Source organism: Geotrypetes seraphini, chromosome 2, assembly GCF_902459505.1.
Source record: "Geotrypetes seraphini chromosome 2, aGeoSer1.1, whole genome shotgun sequence".
NCBI lineage: Eukaryota > Metazoa > Chordata > Amphibia > Gymnophiona > Dermophiidae > Geotrypetes > Geotrypetes seraphini.
The window spans coordinates 11,199,462-11,216,902 of NC_047085.1; the positions used below are offsets into that span (position 1 = coordinate 11,199,462).

The 17,441-nt window shown below is 42.4% G+C and overlaps 1 protein-coding gene across 2 annotated transcripts in view; it reads left to right on the forward strand.

The window, feature by feature from the left end:
• Window positions 1-17,441, forward strand: part of GPAA1 (glycosylphosphatidylinositol anchor attachment 1) — a 54,049-nt gene that overhangs the window by 7,672 nt on the left and 28,936 nt on the right. For both annotated transcript variants that reach the window (XM_033935066.1, XM_033935067.1), the window contains 2 exons: window positions 2,047-2,194; window positions 11,276-11,377. In XM_033935066.1, the coding sequence (XP_033790957.1) occupies window positions 2,047-2,194; window positions 11,276-11,377 (250 nt within the window). The remainder of the gene's footprint in view (window positions 1-2,046; window positions 2,195-11,275; window positions 11,378-17,441) is intronic.

Below are 17,441 nucleotides of genomic sequence, written 5' to 3' on the forward strand. Positions count from 1 at the left end.
TCTAAGTCACAAGTACCTGGCAAAAACCCAAATAGTGAAACTCAGACTACATCCACGGATCAATCTGTAGATTATCCACCCCACACTTAAATGTATATAGACTAACACAATGGGTTTTTTTTGGATAGTTTATGAATACCTAAATTTAACAATTTTATTTTTGCACATAAGGTGTTTTAAATCAGTGTTTTTCAACCTTTTTACACCTATGGACCGGCAGAAATAAAAGAATTATTCTGTGGACCGGCGGTTGAAGAACACGGGGCTAAGTCGTGGGCCAGACCTCGCCCATCTCTACCCAATCTCCACCCCAGACCCCGCCCCCATAATAGTGCTAATTGCACCTTGCACGTTCCATGCCTCATCTGGAAGCCTTCCCTCTGACGTTGCAATGTCAGAGAGAAGGCTTCCGGTTCAGGCGCAGGATGCCCGTAGGAGCCACTGCCCGTGGCTTTGTGCACTGAATCAGTTAGGAAGAGGGAGCTGGCTCGAAGATAACGCCGCATCGATCGCACCGTGGACCGGCGGTTGAAGAATATTGTTTTGGGCCTGATGCACGTACTGGCCCTGTGGACCGGCAAGAAATTTCTGTGGACCGACACTGGTCCATGGACCGGTGGTTGAAGAACACTGCTTTAAATTATTAAAAATTAATATTTGTATTCATTTATTTTAAACATATAAACCGTTATAAGAGGTCTCTTTACTGAGAATTATGCATATTTATGATACTTCAACCTCATTATCAATTATAGGGATGAGTTCTATTTTTTAATCAGGTGACGGTTTATATGTTTAAAATAAATGAATTAAAATATTAATTTTTAATAATTTAAAGCACCCTAAGTGCAAAAGTAAAATTGTTAAATTTAGGTATTCATAAACTATCCAAAAAAAACCCCATTGTGTTAGTCTAAAAACCCAAATAGTAGCAGCATTCCATGCCACCGATCCAGGATAAGCAGTGACTTCCCCCATGTCTATCTCAACAGCAGACTGTGGTCTTTTCCTCCAGGAACTTGTCCAAACCTTTTTTTAAACCAGCTACATTAACTGCTCTCACCACATCCTCTGGCAATGCGTTCCAGAGCTTAACTATTCAAGATAAATTAACTTCTCCTGGTTTCTAAAATATTTTAGCTGGCACGCAAGTGTTCAAAAATATTTTTTCATCCCAGATACTTTGGGGAAAGAGACGGCAGGGCCTTGACACAGCCAGAGTGTGACTACTTCCAGGGAGGCTGTGCTGCTGCTAGATTTCTGATCACAGTGCTTGAAAACGTAAGAATGAATTGTTTGGAGAGATGAGGAAGGAGACCCTGAGCAGCACCACAGAGAGAGAGAGCTGTGGGGACCACAGAATAGGAGGGCTTTGGCTCAAGGATATCGGTGGGCTCTTTCTGCTACTAATAGATGTGCTTTTACCAAGTTTGCAAGTTCTATTCAAATTTGTTATCCTGCTTATCAGATTTCTAAGCGGTTTTACAATAAAATTTTAAAATGTGGGCTACCCCAGTGGTTCCTAACCATGTCCTGGAGGGCCACCAGGCCAGTCGGGTTTTCAGTATAGCCCTAATGAATATGCATGGAGCAGATTTGCATGCCTGGAACCTCCATTATATGCAGATCTCTCTCATGCATATTCATATAAGGCTATCCTGAAAACCCGACTGGCCTGGTGGTCCTCCAGGACAGGGTTGGGAACCACTGGGCTATACAAACATTTGTCATTAAACAAGACAATATATATGTTTACATGGACATTATGGACTGACATGATTACTGGAGGTTAAGAGTGAAGAAATACAATTTTGAATAGGATAGGAAGACATAGAAGGTTAATACAAGTAGGAAGAATAATTAACGTCTGAGATAGAGGATGGAAACAAATTGTCAGAAGTTATAAGTCAAGTGCATCTTTGAATAGAAGAGGCTAGGTTTGATTCTTCCCGAAGGTGATCAGACATTGAGTTCCATAGTGCAGAATATAGATGAATGTATGGTGACATGTATTGTCTTTCACTTGATGCCTTTCCTTTCTTGTAGATGGTAAAAGGTACAAATGTCTATGGGATTCTGCGTGCTCCTAGAGCAGCCAGCACTGAGTCACTGGTGCTGAGTGTGCCATGCAGCGAGGGAGATCACAATAACCAGGCGCTGGGGCTGGCACTAGCCCTGGCGTCCTACTTCCGAGGTAACGCAATCTCTCCTTGGCTTCTGTGGTTAGGGATTTTAGCCCTGCATGAAGCCTGTGTGGAACACAGTGAGACACTAGAGATTGTTTTATTTAAAACATTTCTTTTCCACACTATCCTACAATTGTAGGTGGATTACTACATCGCATGCATGATAATTAAAGACCTGGTAATAGTGGCAGCATCTAACCAGGATGGATAAAAATCAATGATTTTGTTGATTTTAAATTAGATTCTTTTTTAATTAAATGCTTTTTTTGAAGACGAAACTATAGTTTTCTATTTAAGATTCATTATAGTCTGAAGGTTATTCATCATGAAATAAGGATTAGTTTTTAATTAGGTAGCATGAGGCTGTATATTCATGCAATTTTTAAATTTTTTGGTACATCTTGATGGGTGGAGTAACGTCCAGAATAATCCTGTTGTATGTGCTTGTATGGAATGTCTTTCTTGCACAAACAATACCTCGGGAAATGCACATAAAGCAGAATACTTACAGGAAGTAAATCACTTCAAATCACATCACTGACTCCCTATCTGCCATCACATACAGTTCAAGCTCCTATTGCTGACCTACAAGTGGGTTCATTCTGCTGCCCCAATATCTCTCCTCTCTTCTCTCTCCTTACACACCTTCCAGAGAACTCCATTCCTCAGATAAGCCGCTCTTAGCTTTACCCTTCTCCACTGCCAATTCCAGACTTCGTTTCTTTCTTCTGGCTGCCCCCTATGCCTGGAATAAATTACCCGAGTTTGTCCACCAAGCCTCTTCCTTTTCCTTGTTTAAAAGCAGACTGAAAACCCACCTTTTTGATATAGCCTTCAATCCATAACCCTACTCCCCTCTGCGCAGCAACCCAACCAGCAGATTAACTATTCCCCTTAACTGTATCCATGACATCCTGTTTGTCTGTTTAGATTGTAAGCTCTTTCGAGCAGGGACTGTTTTCTTCTTCTTTGTGACTGTTCAGTGCTGTGTACATCTGGTAGCGCTATAGAAATAATTCATAGTTCTAGAATCAATCTGAGAGAGCAAGTACTTTACTCTTCCAATCATCTTCAATTTAAAGACCTGAATATTTGGAAGCTAGTATCCAGATACTAAACTAAACTAAACCTTAAGTTTGTATACCGCATTATCTCCATAAAGATAGAGCTCGGCACGGTTTATAGGTAATTCAATAAATGAGGGAAGGACATCATAAAAAATTAGAGATTATGAAGAGGATAGCTAGCTTTACATTTTAAATAGATAGCTTTACGTTTTGGAGAAAATCCAGGTTTTCAGATGCTTTCAGAATAATTGAAATGAGCCTAGGTTCTGCAGCGGGGCAGGGAGGTTATTCCAAGGCTCAGTGAATTTGAAGAAAAGGGATTTCCCTAATTTACCTGCATACATGACACCTTTTAACGAGGGGAAAGATAGTTTGATATGTGGGCAGATCTGGTAGTGTCAAGTCTCAAAGAATTCCTAGATAGTGGGATTAGGGGAGGAAGAATGCCATGTAGGATCATGAAAATTAGGCAGGTACATTTAAAGTGAATCCTAGAAATCACCGGAAGCCAGTGAAGTTTTGACAGAAGCGGGGAAACATGATCGAATTTGCTTTTTGCGAAGATCAACCTAGCCACAGTGTTCTGGATCTGCTGAAGTCTTTGAAGATTGTTCTTGGTTAGACTTAGATAGATGGAATTACAATAGTCCAGTCTGGAAAGAATGATCGATTGTACAAGGACAGCAAAATGTTGTTGGCGGAAGCAGGATCTCACTTTCCTCAGCATGTGAAGACTAAAAAAACATTTTTTAACCAGAGAGTTGAGATGATCATTAAAGGAAAGTGTAGAGTCAATAATGATGCCCAAAACTTTGCTTGAGAATTCGATCTGCAGTGAGGGACCAGAAGGTAGTGGAATGAGCATGGGTAACTGATCTAACTTTGGGCCAAGCCAGAGTAGTTTTGTAGATACCAAGATATTTCACAATGGAAACAACTGGTATTTTTAAGGAGTCTATATTAAAAGCTTCTGGAACCTCTGAAGGAGCAACCTTATTTAAAAAAAAAAAACCCCCAATGAATTGAGGGATGGGAGGGGGGAAAACCTTGTAAATCATTTGCATAAAGTCTAAATTGCACATGTTAACAGCATAAAACTAGACAGATAGGTCTCATATAGATATTAAATTAAAAGGCAGAACACCTGAGGACAACTCTATCCAGTCTGAATACCTATGGCCCGGTTGTACACAACATTGTCTTTGTGAAAGGAATGAATCAAACCACTGGAGAACCTTCTGTGATCTCTAAAGCTTCTAAACAGCCCAAGAGTATCTAATCTAATCTTCTATTTGTGCGTCGCTCATACCTATACAGGCTCAAGGCAACTGTAAAGAGAGGTAAGAGGAGGGAGAGAGAGGAGGTGGATAGGTAAGAGGGAGAGGAAGGGGAGAGAGGAGGAAGGGAAAGAGAGAGAAGAGAGGGTAAAGGAGATTAAGTATCAAACAGATGGGTTTTCAGTTTTCTTCGGAAGATGATATGGCAAGGTTCAGTAAGGCTATTCCAGGTTTTGACTCCTAGGAAGGTAAGCATGGAGTGAAAAACTCGTTTATAGTGAAGATCTTTAGTGGATGGGAGATTTAGTAGCATCTGGTTGAGGGTTCTACGAGAAGTAGACCATGCTATTGAGAAGAGCTGGATGAGTGGGCCGTAGAGTTTCCATAAAGTATGCGGTGAATGATGCAAGATATTTTGAAATGTTATTCGTGATGGGATGGGTAGCCAGTACATTTGTTTGATGAAGGTTGTGACTGAGTCGTATTTTCTCAGGTTGAAGGTAAGTCTTACGGCAGAGTTTTGGATGAGTTGCAGTTTGTGAATTAGAGCAGTGTTAATTCCCATGTAGATGGAGTTACAGTAGTCCAGTTGTGGTAGGACCATCAGTTGTACGATTAAGGCAAAATGGTAATGATGATTAGTCTTAATTGTCTCAGGGTGTAGAGGGATTTATTTCGGAGACTAGATATTTGGGATTCCATGGTTAGAGTGGAGTCCAGTATGCAACCTAGGATTTTGCAGGACTCATCTATGGAGAGGGTTTTGCCTGATTGAAGGGTGATCTTTGTAGGTGCCGTTTGCTGGGCCATGTGGAAGAATAGAACTTTGGTATAGTATAGTATCTCATGGTGTACCATATCAAATAAGAACATAAGAATTGCCGCTGCTGGGTCAGACCAGTGGTCCATCGTGCCCAGCAGTCTGCTCACGCGGCGGCCCTCTGGTCAAAGACCAGCACCCTAACTGAGACTACCCCTACCTACGTACGTTCCGGTTCAGCAGGAACTTGTCTAACTTTGTCTTGAATCCCTAGAGGGTGTTTTCCCCTATGACAGACTCCGGAAGAGCATTCAGTTTTCCATCACTCTCTGGGTGAAGAAGAACTTCCTTACATTCGTACAGAATCTATCCCCTTTCAACTTTAGAGAGTGCCCCCTTGTTCTCCCCACCTTGGAGAGGGTGAACAACCTGTCCTTATCTACTAAGTCTATACCCTTGAATGTTTCGATCATGTCCCCTCTCAATCTTCTCTGCTCGAGGAAGAAAAGGCCCAGTTTCTCTAATCTTTCACTATACGGCAACTCCTCCAGCCCCTTAACCATCTTAGTTGCTCTTTTTTTGGACCCTTTCGAGTAGTATCGTGTCCTTCTTCATGTACGGTGACCAGTGCTGGACGCACTACTCCAGGTGAGGACGCACCATGGCCCAGTACAACGGCATGATAACCTTCTCCGATCTGTTCGTGATCCCCTTCTTTATCATTCCTAGCATTCTGATCGCCCTTTTTGCCGCCGCCACAGATTGCGTGGACAGCTTCATCGACTTATTGATCAGAACTCCCAAGTCTCTTTCCTGGGAGGTCTCTCCCAGTACCGCCCTAGACATTCTGTATTCGTGCATAAGATTTTTGTTACCGACATGCATCACTTTACACTTATCCACGTTGAACCTCATCTGCCATGTCGATGCCCATTTCTCGAGCCTGATTATGTCACGTTGCAAATCTTCGCAATCCCCCTGCGTCTTCACTACTCAGAATAACTTCGTATCGTCTGCAAATTTAATCACCTCACTCATCGTACCTATGTCCAGATCGTTTATAAAGATGTTGAAGAGCACGGGTCCAAGCACCGAGCCCTGTGGCACCCCACTGGTGACGCTCTTCCAGTCCGAGTATTGTCCATTTACCCCCCACTCTCTGTTTCCTATGCTCCAGCCAGTTTTTTATCCACGTGAGTATTTCACCCTCGATTCCATGACTCGTAATTTTCCGAAGTAGTCGTTCATGCGGAACCTTGTCAAACGCCTTCTGGACTGGGTCGCCCTTGCTATCTGCTTGTTTACTCCCTCTAAGAAGTGCAGCAAGTTTGTCAAACATGATCTGCCTTTGCTGAAACCATGGTGGCTGGCCCTCATCAGACCGTGTCCGTCAAGGTGATCAATGATGCGGTCTTTTATCAGCGCCTCTACCATTTTTCCCGGTACCGATGTCAGATTCACCGGTCTGTAGAAATGCGGCAGAAATGTCAAAATGAGAGACTCAATCTCTCTATCAAAGCCAGATCTAATGAAATCAAGAATGTTTTGATTTGAAACCAAATTCTAGTGCAATGTGCCTTGTGGTCCTGAAACGCTAGGCAGGGTCTTGTATCTGAACTAGCAAGTTGCTTGCAGAAAACTGTCAATCATGTTTCCCAACTCCACCTCCTATTCCCTCAGTTTCTTTCTGCAAGTAAGATTCTCAGAAGTGTTTTTGATCTGCTCTGTGCTTTTATTATTTTCAGGTATTTCTTCTCAGTATTCTTTGGAGGCTTGGTGCCCGGAGGTTCCCACTTGGTAGGACCTCTACCTGGGATAAGACCCAGGCTCACATGGTAGAAGTCAGCAGGATCAGCCCTTGGGGACATCTAGCTAGCCAGCCTGCTTTTATATATTTTTGAGCTCAGGGGCTGTCCCCGGCGGAGCTGCCTGCATCCCTTATTTACTCAAGAGTTTGAGCGCATGCTGTTTGGCTCCTTCCCGGCTACTTGGTCCTCCCCCCTTTTGCGGCATGGTTTTCCGGGGCTTGAGGTTCAGTCTAACAGCGCTATAGAAATGTCCAGGCCTTTTTTGATCAATGGTTTGCAGTACAGTGTTTATTGAGGTCAGGAAGATGGCTGTATTGAGAGCTCAGGAAAAGAGAATGACATGGGAGAAAAAATTGTCCCTGTCCCCATAAACCATCTGATCCCATCCACACAAGCCTTAAATAGTTTTATACTGAACTTATTTTATTAAAATATAAAAAGAAACAGTATTCTGTACAATTGTCATTTTAAGAACATAAGAATAGCCTTACTGGGTCACCCAATGGTCCATCAATCACAGTAGCCTGTTCTCATGGTGGCCAATCTAGGTCACTAGTACCTGGCAAAACCCAAGGAGTAGCAACATTCCATTCAGAATCCTACAGAATAGCAAGATTCTGGAATCCCAAAGAGTAACAAAAGATTCTGGAACTACAAAGAGTAACAACATTCCATGCTACCAATCCAGGGCAAGCAGAGGCTTCCCCCATGTCTTAATAACAGACCTTTCCTCCAGGAATTTGTCCGAACCTTTCTTAAAACCAGCTACGCTATCCACTTTTACCACAATCTCTGGCTACCAAACTAGAGGAAAAGATCTTCAGCTGACACAGGGCTTTGTTTATAAATGTTTATCAACACAGCTACAATACTACTTTATTCTAAAGCAAAAAAAGAAAAGAAATAGAATTTTTTTCTACCTTTGTTGTCTGGTTTCTGCTTTCCTCATCTCATCATTTTCTTCCTTCCATTCACTGTCTGCCTCTTCCATATGACATCTACTTTGTTTCTGTGCCTCTAGCAGAAACTGTCTGCCTCTCCCTTCCATCTCCTTCCCTCCTCCAAAATTGGTCTGGCACCCATCTTCTTCCCTGTACTCCTCCCATGGCCTGGCATCTCTGTCTTCTTCCCTTCCATCTCTCACTCCCTCTCCCAGGTGGTTTTTAGCATCTCTCTCCTCCTTTCCTCCCTTCAGGTCTGGTATCTGCCTCCTTCCCTTCCCCCAATGTTCTGGTATCTCTCTCTCCTCTCCTTTTCCCTTCCTTTTCTGCTCTTCCTTCTCAATTTGTTTTCTATCTCTTGTCTATTTCCAGTCGTCAATTTCCTTTTCATTGTGTCTACCTACAGCTTGCCACCTCTTTCCCTCACCCCTTCCAGTATATCACTAACTCTATCATTTTCCCTCAATCCAGCATTTGCCCTTTTTTTTTATTCTCTCCTTCCATCCAGTATGTGCTCTCCTTTCTCTCTCCCTTCCCCACTTCCATCTAGCGTATCTTCCCCTCTCTCCCTTCCCCACTTCCATCCAGCATCTGTTCCCCTCCCTCTCCTCCCCCCTCCTCCCCATTTCCTTTTGGTGTCTGTTCCTCTCTCCCCTCTCCCTCTCTCTCTGCTTCCCTTCAGTGTCTGTTCCCCTATCTCCCCTTCCCACTTCCATCCAGCATCTGCTCCTCCCTCTCCACTTCCCTTGGGCGTTTTCTCCCCTCTCTCTCCTCCCCACTTCCATGCGGCATCTGCTCCCTCCTCTCTCCTCCTCTTTTCCCTTCAGCGTCTGTGCCTCTCTCCCCTCCCCTTTGGCGCCACTTGACCTCTTCCCCTCGTGGGGCCATCTTCCTCCCTTCCCGTCACCTTTGCGGGTGCTTTTCAGAATTGAGGTTTTCTCTATGCAAGTGGCCCGGATGCCATAGCCTTTTCACAGGTTGCACGCGACTGACCCGAAACTTTTCTGACGTGAGCTGCCCAGGTGAAAACAGGAAGTTGCATCAGAGGAGAAGCTTTGGGGCAGTCGCGTGCGACCTGTGAGAAGGCTATGGCATCCGAGCCGCTTGGAGAGAGAGTACCTCAATTCTGAAAAGTGACCGTGAAGATGACAGGAAGGGAGGGAGATGGCCCGACGAGGGGATAAGATGCCCGGACCTTGGTGATCGGGAGAGAGGGGACTGCTGTACCACGCGATTACAAGGAAGGCTGCTGACCGGGGGGGTGGGTAGGGAGGCAACGTGAGGCAGATATTTTACTGCAGGGATAAGGCCATTCACTGCTCCATGGGGTGGTGAATGGCCTTGTCCCCGTACCCGCGGCTACCAATCTTTTTATTGCTTGATTCCTGTGGGTAGCAGTCACTGTGTCATTTTCTACTCAGAAATTTATGTATTATGTAGGAGTTCCAATCTGTGAAGTAGTCTTTTAAATTTATTTATTTAGTTGATTTTTTTCGCTGTCCTCCCAGAAGAGCCCAGAACATGTTCCAACTTTACATACATCATAAAAGTTGGCGATGAGAAAGTCAGGAGTATTTCCTGGTAGCATTAGGTAGAAAGAGTGTAACGACGTCTAATAGTTTTCTTGCTTCTGTTATAAAATAACATTCGGTATGCTTCCGAGTTATGTAAACTCTCTTTTTAATCTGAGTTATACAAACAAGAGTTCTCGAAGATTACATCTGTTTGCCTATCCCTCAGTAAAATTTTGCCAGTATAAAAGGTTTTGTGAAAGAATCTTTGCCTTTCAGGCAGCTAAATTAAATATTTGGCTTGCCTGGTGTGTGTTAGAAGCCTCTTCTCACCTGGATTTTAGAAAACAGATAAAAACTCAATTATTTAATAGGCCAGGGTCTTAATACTTTTTTATATTTTTATCTTGCTTTGTAAAATTCTCCACATTCTTTTATACTGCTTGCATTTTATAATTTATGTATTTCTTCCACTAGATGCCTTCAATTGCTGTCTTTTTAAATACTGTAATTTGTATTATTTGTATCTTATCTAATTGTTATGAACCGCTTAGAACTCTCGGGTATGACGGTATATAAAAATGAATTTATTATTATAATAGAGTGAGCACAGTATTCTTGTAGTGAAATGAATGATTCCTTATACAGAAGGACAAATCTGACATAGGTGTAAGGATAATTAACAGTAGTATGACAGTTTGGACAATTACAATTGCTACTTAGGTGTTGGGACTATTTACAGTAACAAGGCAGTTTTGGCAGACTCGCAAGTCTGGTCACCATTGGTCTAGGGATAGGAGTGGTCTTTGTGGACAGTACTAGATAAAACGGTGGGTTTTTACTGCCTTTCTGAAGTTGTGTTCCTGTTAGTGATCTGAAAGAGTGTGGGATTCCATACCATAGAAAACAAATTAAATAAATGCATTTGCGTGCTGGCAGGGCGGAAAGTCTTCTCTCAGCTTAACATAGAAACATAGAATATGATGGCAGAAAAGGGCTATAGTCCATCAAGTCTGCCCACTCTAATGACCCACCCCCCTGACTTTATTCCCTTAGAGATCCCACGTGAATGTCCCATTTTCTCTTAAAATCTGACATGCTGCTGGCCTCAATCACCTGCAGAGGTAGACTGTTCCAATGATCGACCACCCTTTCTGTGAAGAAGTATTTCCTGGAATCACCACGAAATTTCCCTCCCCTGATTTTCAGCGGATGCCCTCTGGTGGTCGAAGGACCTATAAGACAGAAGATATCATCTTCCACCTCGATACGGCGATGTTAGAGGACGGTTAGGGAAATATGTTGATAGTTTTCTTGACATGTTGGTTGGGATCATATTCTCAAAAAATTTGAAAGGTAGTGTCAGGGTTTTAAAGATACAGCGGTTTCGAATGGGTAACCCGTGTACAGCAGCCAGAGCTGGAGTGATAGGGTTGCAGATGTTCAGTTTTTTTTGAGTAGGTGAACTGCATTTTGGACACGTTGCAGTAATCCATCTGAGGCAGTTTGATAGCTCTTACCACTGTTTGAAAACTGTCTTAAAGATAAAGCAGAACTTTTGCCCGTAATTGGCTCAAATGAAAAAACTCTCTTTACCAATCCATTTATTTGATTCTCAAATGTCAAACCACAATCCAAAATAATTCCCCAAACCCTAGATTTTCCTTTAATTGTAAGAATTTCTCCAGATCATCTTTAATTCTGAAATGTTCTTTCTATTTCTAGGTCAGATTTACTGGGCCAAGGATATTATCTTCCTAGTGAATGAATATGATCTGATAGGGATGGAAGCCTGGCTGGAGGCCTACCACGATGTCAACATCACAGGTAAGGGGCAAGCAGGGAACATGGTTGGAGAATGTATCCATGTAAAGAGAGAGGATTGATAATAGCTACCAGTGGAGGATGCAGTAAAAAAGACCCTGTGCCACCTATGTTCCCTCTAAGCTGAGCACATGAACAATCACTTATATATTCTAGGAGCATTGCTCGCAAAATACTTGCAAATCTGGAAAATTCTTGCTTTTTAGAACTTGTTGCTCACACAAAATTTTTTTTTTAAGAACTTGTCACTTACATGAGATGCTGAGATGATAAAAAATTTGCACGCACCCGGCCAATCCAGCATTGGATACCATTTGTGGAAAAGCTTGTGCTACTACTGTTTGAGTGACACAAGTCAAAAAACCCCTCAAACTATCACAGATACCATATTTTTTGCTCCATAAGATGCACTTTTTCCACCCTCAAAAAGGAGGTGGAAATAAGGGTGTGTCTTATGGAGTGAATACCCAAACCACACCCCTGTTGCCTTATCTCAATTCCACTGCCTTCCCTCGCTGGACGCCGCTGCCTCTCTGGCAGCAGAGCAGCGCATGGGGCTGCCTGCCTGGTCGGCTGACGCGGCCGCCTCCTCTTCTTTAGCGGCAGAGCAGTGCGCAGGGTTGCCTGCCCGGTCCTGCCCTGCTTCCCGCGAGAACTCAGTTCTCATGGGAGGTGGCGTGGGACCGGGCAGGCAGCCTTGTGCGCCGCTGGAGAGGATGAGGCAGCCGCATCAGCCGACCAGGCAGGCAGCGCCCCTCTGCCGCCAGAGAGGCAGCCGCATTCAGCGAGGGAGGGCAGTGGAATTGAGATAAGGTAATAGGGGCTGGGGCCTGCCGAATTAAAAATAGGTATGGGGGTTTAGGTATGAGGGGGCCACCCGAATTAAAAATAGGTACGGGGGGGCCTGCTGAATTAAAAATAGGTACAGGGGGATTTAGGTACAAGGGGGCCACCCGAATTAAAAATAGGTATGGAGGGAATTAGGTACGGGGGGGTGGGGCCTGCTGAATTAAAAATAGGTACAGGGGGGTGAGGCTGGGACCTGCCTGCCTGCGATGGGGAGGCCTGCCTGCCCTGTCCCTACTTGCCTGCCAGCCACTAGACCACCAGAAGGGGGACAATGTCCAGAGCCTGGCAGAGAGGGGGGACAGGGTGCAGAGACTAGCAGGGAGAATTTGGTTCAGAATGTATTTTTTCTTGTTTTCCTCCTCTAAATTTAGGGTGCGTCTTATGGTCAGGTGCGTTTTATGGAGCGAAAAATACGGTACTTAAAAGTTTCAAAAAATGTAGCAAACGTCCTTATCTGCAAAAAAAAAAAAAAATAAAAATCTGTGGAGTGACGATGTTCCTAAATGGACTTTATTTGAAAGTGTCAAAGTTTCATAGGTAAACTGAGATCATCCACATAAAATAATTTCATCCACATAAAAAGCCTTAAAGGACTTAGTCCGCTAGGGATACAGGACCCAACACGGTCCGCGTTTCAACAAAAAGTCTTCTTCAGGGGTCCCTGGGGGTCCTATAAAGGTGAATATGTGGGAAACAATTGTGTGGTGAGCCGGAAGTGAGACACACAATTGTTTCCCACGTATTCACCTTTATAGGACCCCCAGGGACTCCTGAAGAAGACTTTTTGTCAAAACGTGGACCGTGTTGGGACTAGGTCCTTTAAGGCTTTTTATGTGGATGATTTATTTTTATGTGGATGAAATTATTTTATGTGGATGATTTCAGTGTATCTTTGGAACTTTGACACTTTCAAATAAAGTCCATTTAGGAACATCGTCACTCCACAGAGTTTTTTTGGTTTTCTCTGGATTTTCTTCTTTGTGGATATTTTGGGGTCAATTCCTTTTGTTTTTTGCTTATCTGCAAAAAACACCACAATTGTCATTATAAATTTAATTAGTATAGTGTATCTTCAGTGTGAGGTAGTAAGCTCTAAGGAGCTCAGTTCAAAACGAGAACCATGGCTCCATTGCAGGGACTTTCCGTATTTTCTGGAAATACATTGTAATTTCAGTCTGGCTCTTCTGTTTCTTCGTTTATTTTTATATATTCGTGTTTGTAGACATTGCAGCTTATGCTAACTCCTTTACCTTCAAGGCACGTACCATTGATGGGTAGATGTCATAAAAACAGACCATTAAAGCATTGGACCTCAGCAATATTGTCCAATGTAAACTTGTCTTCTAGCACTTGTTGTTGTTCTTCTCCATCCTCTTCTTCATCTGGTATTGCCTCTCCTTCAGGAACAGTCAGATCAAGAAGGTCATCTTCTGTTAGTTCGTCGGATCTGGTGTCTATTAAGTCTTGAATATCCCCCAGATCCATATTGTCAAAGCCTTCCCCATCCACCTTCTTTGCCAAATCCATGATGTTTTGCATACTTTCGTGGACTGGCTCTGTGGTAATGACAGTGAACTTCTAGTTTTACACATTCAAGCCAAAGATTCTTCCAGCATAAGTTCATTGTCTCTGGCTTGACAGCTTTCAGCGCTCTTTCAATAACATTGATGGCATTGGCGATAGTGAAGTCCGTCCACATTTTCATGATGTTCTACACGTTGGTGTCTTCTTCCATAGCATGGACAATCCTCTCCTTTGAATACTATTTGTAATGTGCCTTGAATGTCCTTATTACTCCCTGGTCTAGAGGCTGGATGAGAGCTGAGGTGCTGGGTGGCATGTAGATGCCCTTAACACCCTCAGTGTGGAGCTCATGTCATTCTGGGTGTCCAGGGGCATTGTCCAATACCAGCAGAACCTTGAATTCCTTTCCCTTACTGGCAAGGTATTTTCTTACTTCAGACACAAAAAATTGATGAAACTACTCGAGAAAAAGCGTTCTTGTTGTCCAAGTCTTCTTGTGCATCCAGTAAACAGGCAGCTGGAGCTTAGCTTTTCCCTTCAAGGCTTGGGAGTTTGTGGCTTTATAAATCAGTGTAGGCTTTATCATATGGCCTACTACGTTTGCACAAGGCAGCATTGAAGCCTGGTGCTCACTTATCCTCTTTGCTAATGAAAGTCCTCAGTATATTTCTGCATCTCGATGGCCACAAATTTGGACTTGGAGGTTGAAATGTACAGCGTCAGCATCTATGAAACAAACTTGTTTTTTCTTGTTGCATAGGATTTTTTGGACCCCAGTTTATTTGCAAAAGTTAGACAGTTCTAAATCTTTTTTTTTTTTTTTTTTTTTTTTTTAATTCTTTATTCATTTTAAATCTTAAACAAGTGTACAATAAAATATCCATTAAACTTTCAATATAACATTTGAAATTCTTAATCATATCATCTAGAACAAAAATATACATCCCCACCCTCCACTCACCCTTCTTAAAGTAACTAAATTTCTTGAGTCTAATCTAATCTAATCCTTAGGTTTGTATACCGCATCATCTCCACGTTCGTAGAGCTCAACGCGGTTTACAGTAGGAGAAATAGGAAGGAACTACAACAGAGGGTTAGGGATAGAAGTGTGAAGAAAATTTAGAGGATTGGGATGCCAAGATATAAGAGTTTCCTTGATTCCTAAGTTGGAGGGAGAGTTACATTTTTTGAGAAAAGCCAGGTTTTCAGATGTTTGCGGAAAACTTGGAGAGAGCTCAAGTTCCGAAGAGGGGAGGTAAGGTTGTTCCAGAGCTCAGTGATTTTGAAGTGGAGGGAGGTCCCTAGCTTTCCTGTGTGGGAAATGTCTTTTAGCGAGGGGGAGTCATATTAAAACAGACAATAAGTGTACATAAATATATCCATTATAATTTCAATACAGCACTTAAAATTCTTAATCAAATCCTCATAAACAAAAATAGAAATCCCCTCCCTCCCACCCTTCTTAAAGTAAGTAAAACAAACTTTCAAATAAAAATTATATCGCCCCCCCCCCCACCCCCCAATGTGTAAATATAATCTCCCTTAAAAAAATGATGTCTACTCATTACAATACTTTTCCATTGGTCCCCAGATCTTTATAAACTTATTGTAAGTCCCTTTCTGCGTAGCAATAGCTCTTTCCATCTTATAAATATGGCATAATGAATTCCACCAAAATGTATAGTTAAGATTAGAGTAGTTTTTCCAATTGTTGATAATATGCTGAATGGCGACCCCTGTCATTATTAACAAAAGTTTATTATTGCATGACGAAATTTGACTTTTTTTCCTCATAGATATACCAAACAAAACGGTGTCATAGGATAACGCAACATGGTTCTCTAGAAGACAGTTAACTTGAGTCCAAATTGAATTCCAAAATGACATAATATAGGGACAAAAAAAATCTAATAGATGCTGGCATATTGATATAGGAACTTTGGATCATCTGTTTTATTGTCCTTTGATACTTAATTTTTGGAAGTAGATATAGGGCCAAACTAATGTTATACTTGGGTCAACGATACCATTGACTTATGAAGCCATAATTTGTGGTACTTTACTACATGTTAAACTTTCTTTGGATCGTTATAAAAGCCGGCTTTTCTTAATAATGGGAATAGCAATGCAGATGATTACACGCAATTGGAAGAGTTATGATAGACTTGATTATACTTTTTGGTGGGCGAACTTATGTTGCAGTTACAAATATGAAAGAATGAACGCTGAATTTTTGGGATATAGTAATGCATTTAGAAGGGTGTGGAGCCCGTTGACATCATTTGTTGAATCACATCGGTTGTCATGGACCTTTTATTTTTAGTTAATTCCTTACACATCCAGGGTGGGAGGGAGGCGGGAAGGCATCATTATTTCTTGTATTTAGTTTATTGAAATTCTATATGTGGTTATACTTTTATGGATGAAGGGGGGGGAGAAAATGATTGTTTTCAGAATGTTTGTATATTTAAAGTGCTTTTCCTTTTATGTTTTAAATTTTTGCAATGCACTGTTAATATTTGGAAAATTAATAAAGATTTTTTTTAAAAAGGTCCTCTGTAGTATTCTCATCCAAAACAGCAGCTTCATCGGCATTGAATGCCTGCTCAGGTTCATATCCCTTCTCTTCAAAGTAGCAGGGAACTCTCTGTGTGCCTCACTTTCACATTACGTAGGCCAAATCTGTGCCGGAATTTAATCCAACCACCCTTTACTGGCCAGAAAGACCGTAGATTGCGACAACCCACCTTCCCTTTTCTTCAAGTTATCATACAAAGACTTTGCCTTTCCTTTTACCAACACAGAGCCTACAGGAATCCTGCAGTTTCCACACGAGAGAGATTGCTATCTGTCTTCACAGCTGCAGCTGCAGCAACAGCTTCACGGATTGGCTTTTCCTGTTTCTTTACGCATTTAATGGTAGAACATAAGAATTGGCGCTGCTGGATCAGACCAGTGGTCCATTGTGCCCAGCAGTCCGCTCCCGTGGTGGCCCGTAGGTCAAAGACCAGTGCCCTGAATGAGTCTAGCCTTATCTGCAGGATGCAGAGGAATCATTTGTCTTTTCAGAAACGGTTAAAAGCTTTCTTCTTTGGTAGATTCATTAATGCCATAATGCTGAGCAGCAGCGGAGGCTGACTTTGCCCTACGAAGCATATCCAATAATTCTACCTTTTCTGAAAAGGCCTTCACTTTCTTTTCCTTCTTGGGAGTGCTTTTGGTAGCACTAGGAGCCTTACGCTTTGTAGCCGTACTGCAAATATCGAGCGAGACCTGACCTGTTTCTGAAGGAGAGGCAATACTGAAGCAAGGGCTAAAATTTTCTCTCTGCACGCTTTTCTCCAACGCTGCCGTTTGCCCAATCAAGCTGAAAAAAAAAAAAGCACTGAACTTTCAGCACTCCAGGATGACTTCATTTGGGGGGGCGGAGCCATCAAGACAAAAGCCGCAAATAACCGAAGTTGCGAATATGGAGGGAAAAGTGTATTGCTAAAGACCCACTGGAAGGAATCGTTATGAGATTTCTTCATACATCCCTGGTTGGTGTTTTCTTTTTTCCCTCCATTTGTGTATTCTGGGTGTTCATAGGTTTTATTGTGAAAGTTATAAACAGTCCAAAACACAGCTGATTTGGAGGTCATTGGTTACCAGTAGAAACTGGGGTCAAGTTTAAAGTTTGTGTTTTAAAATTTTC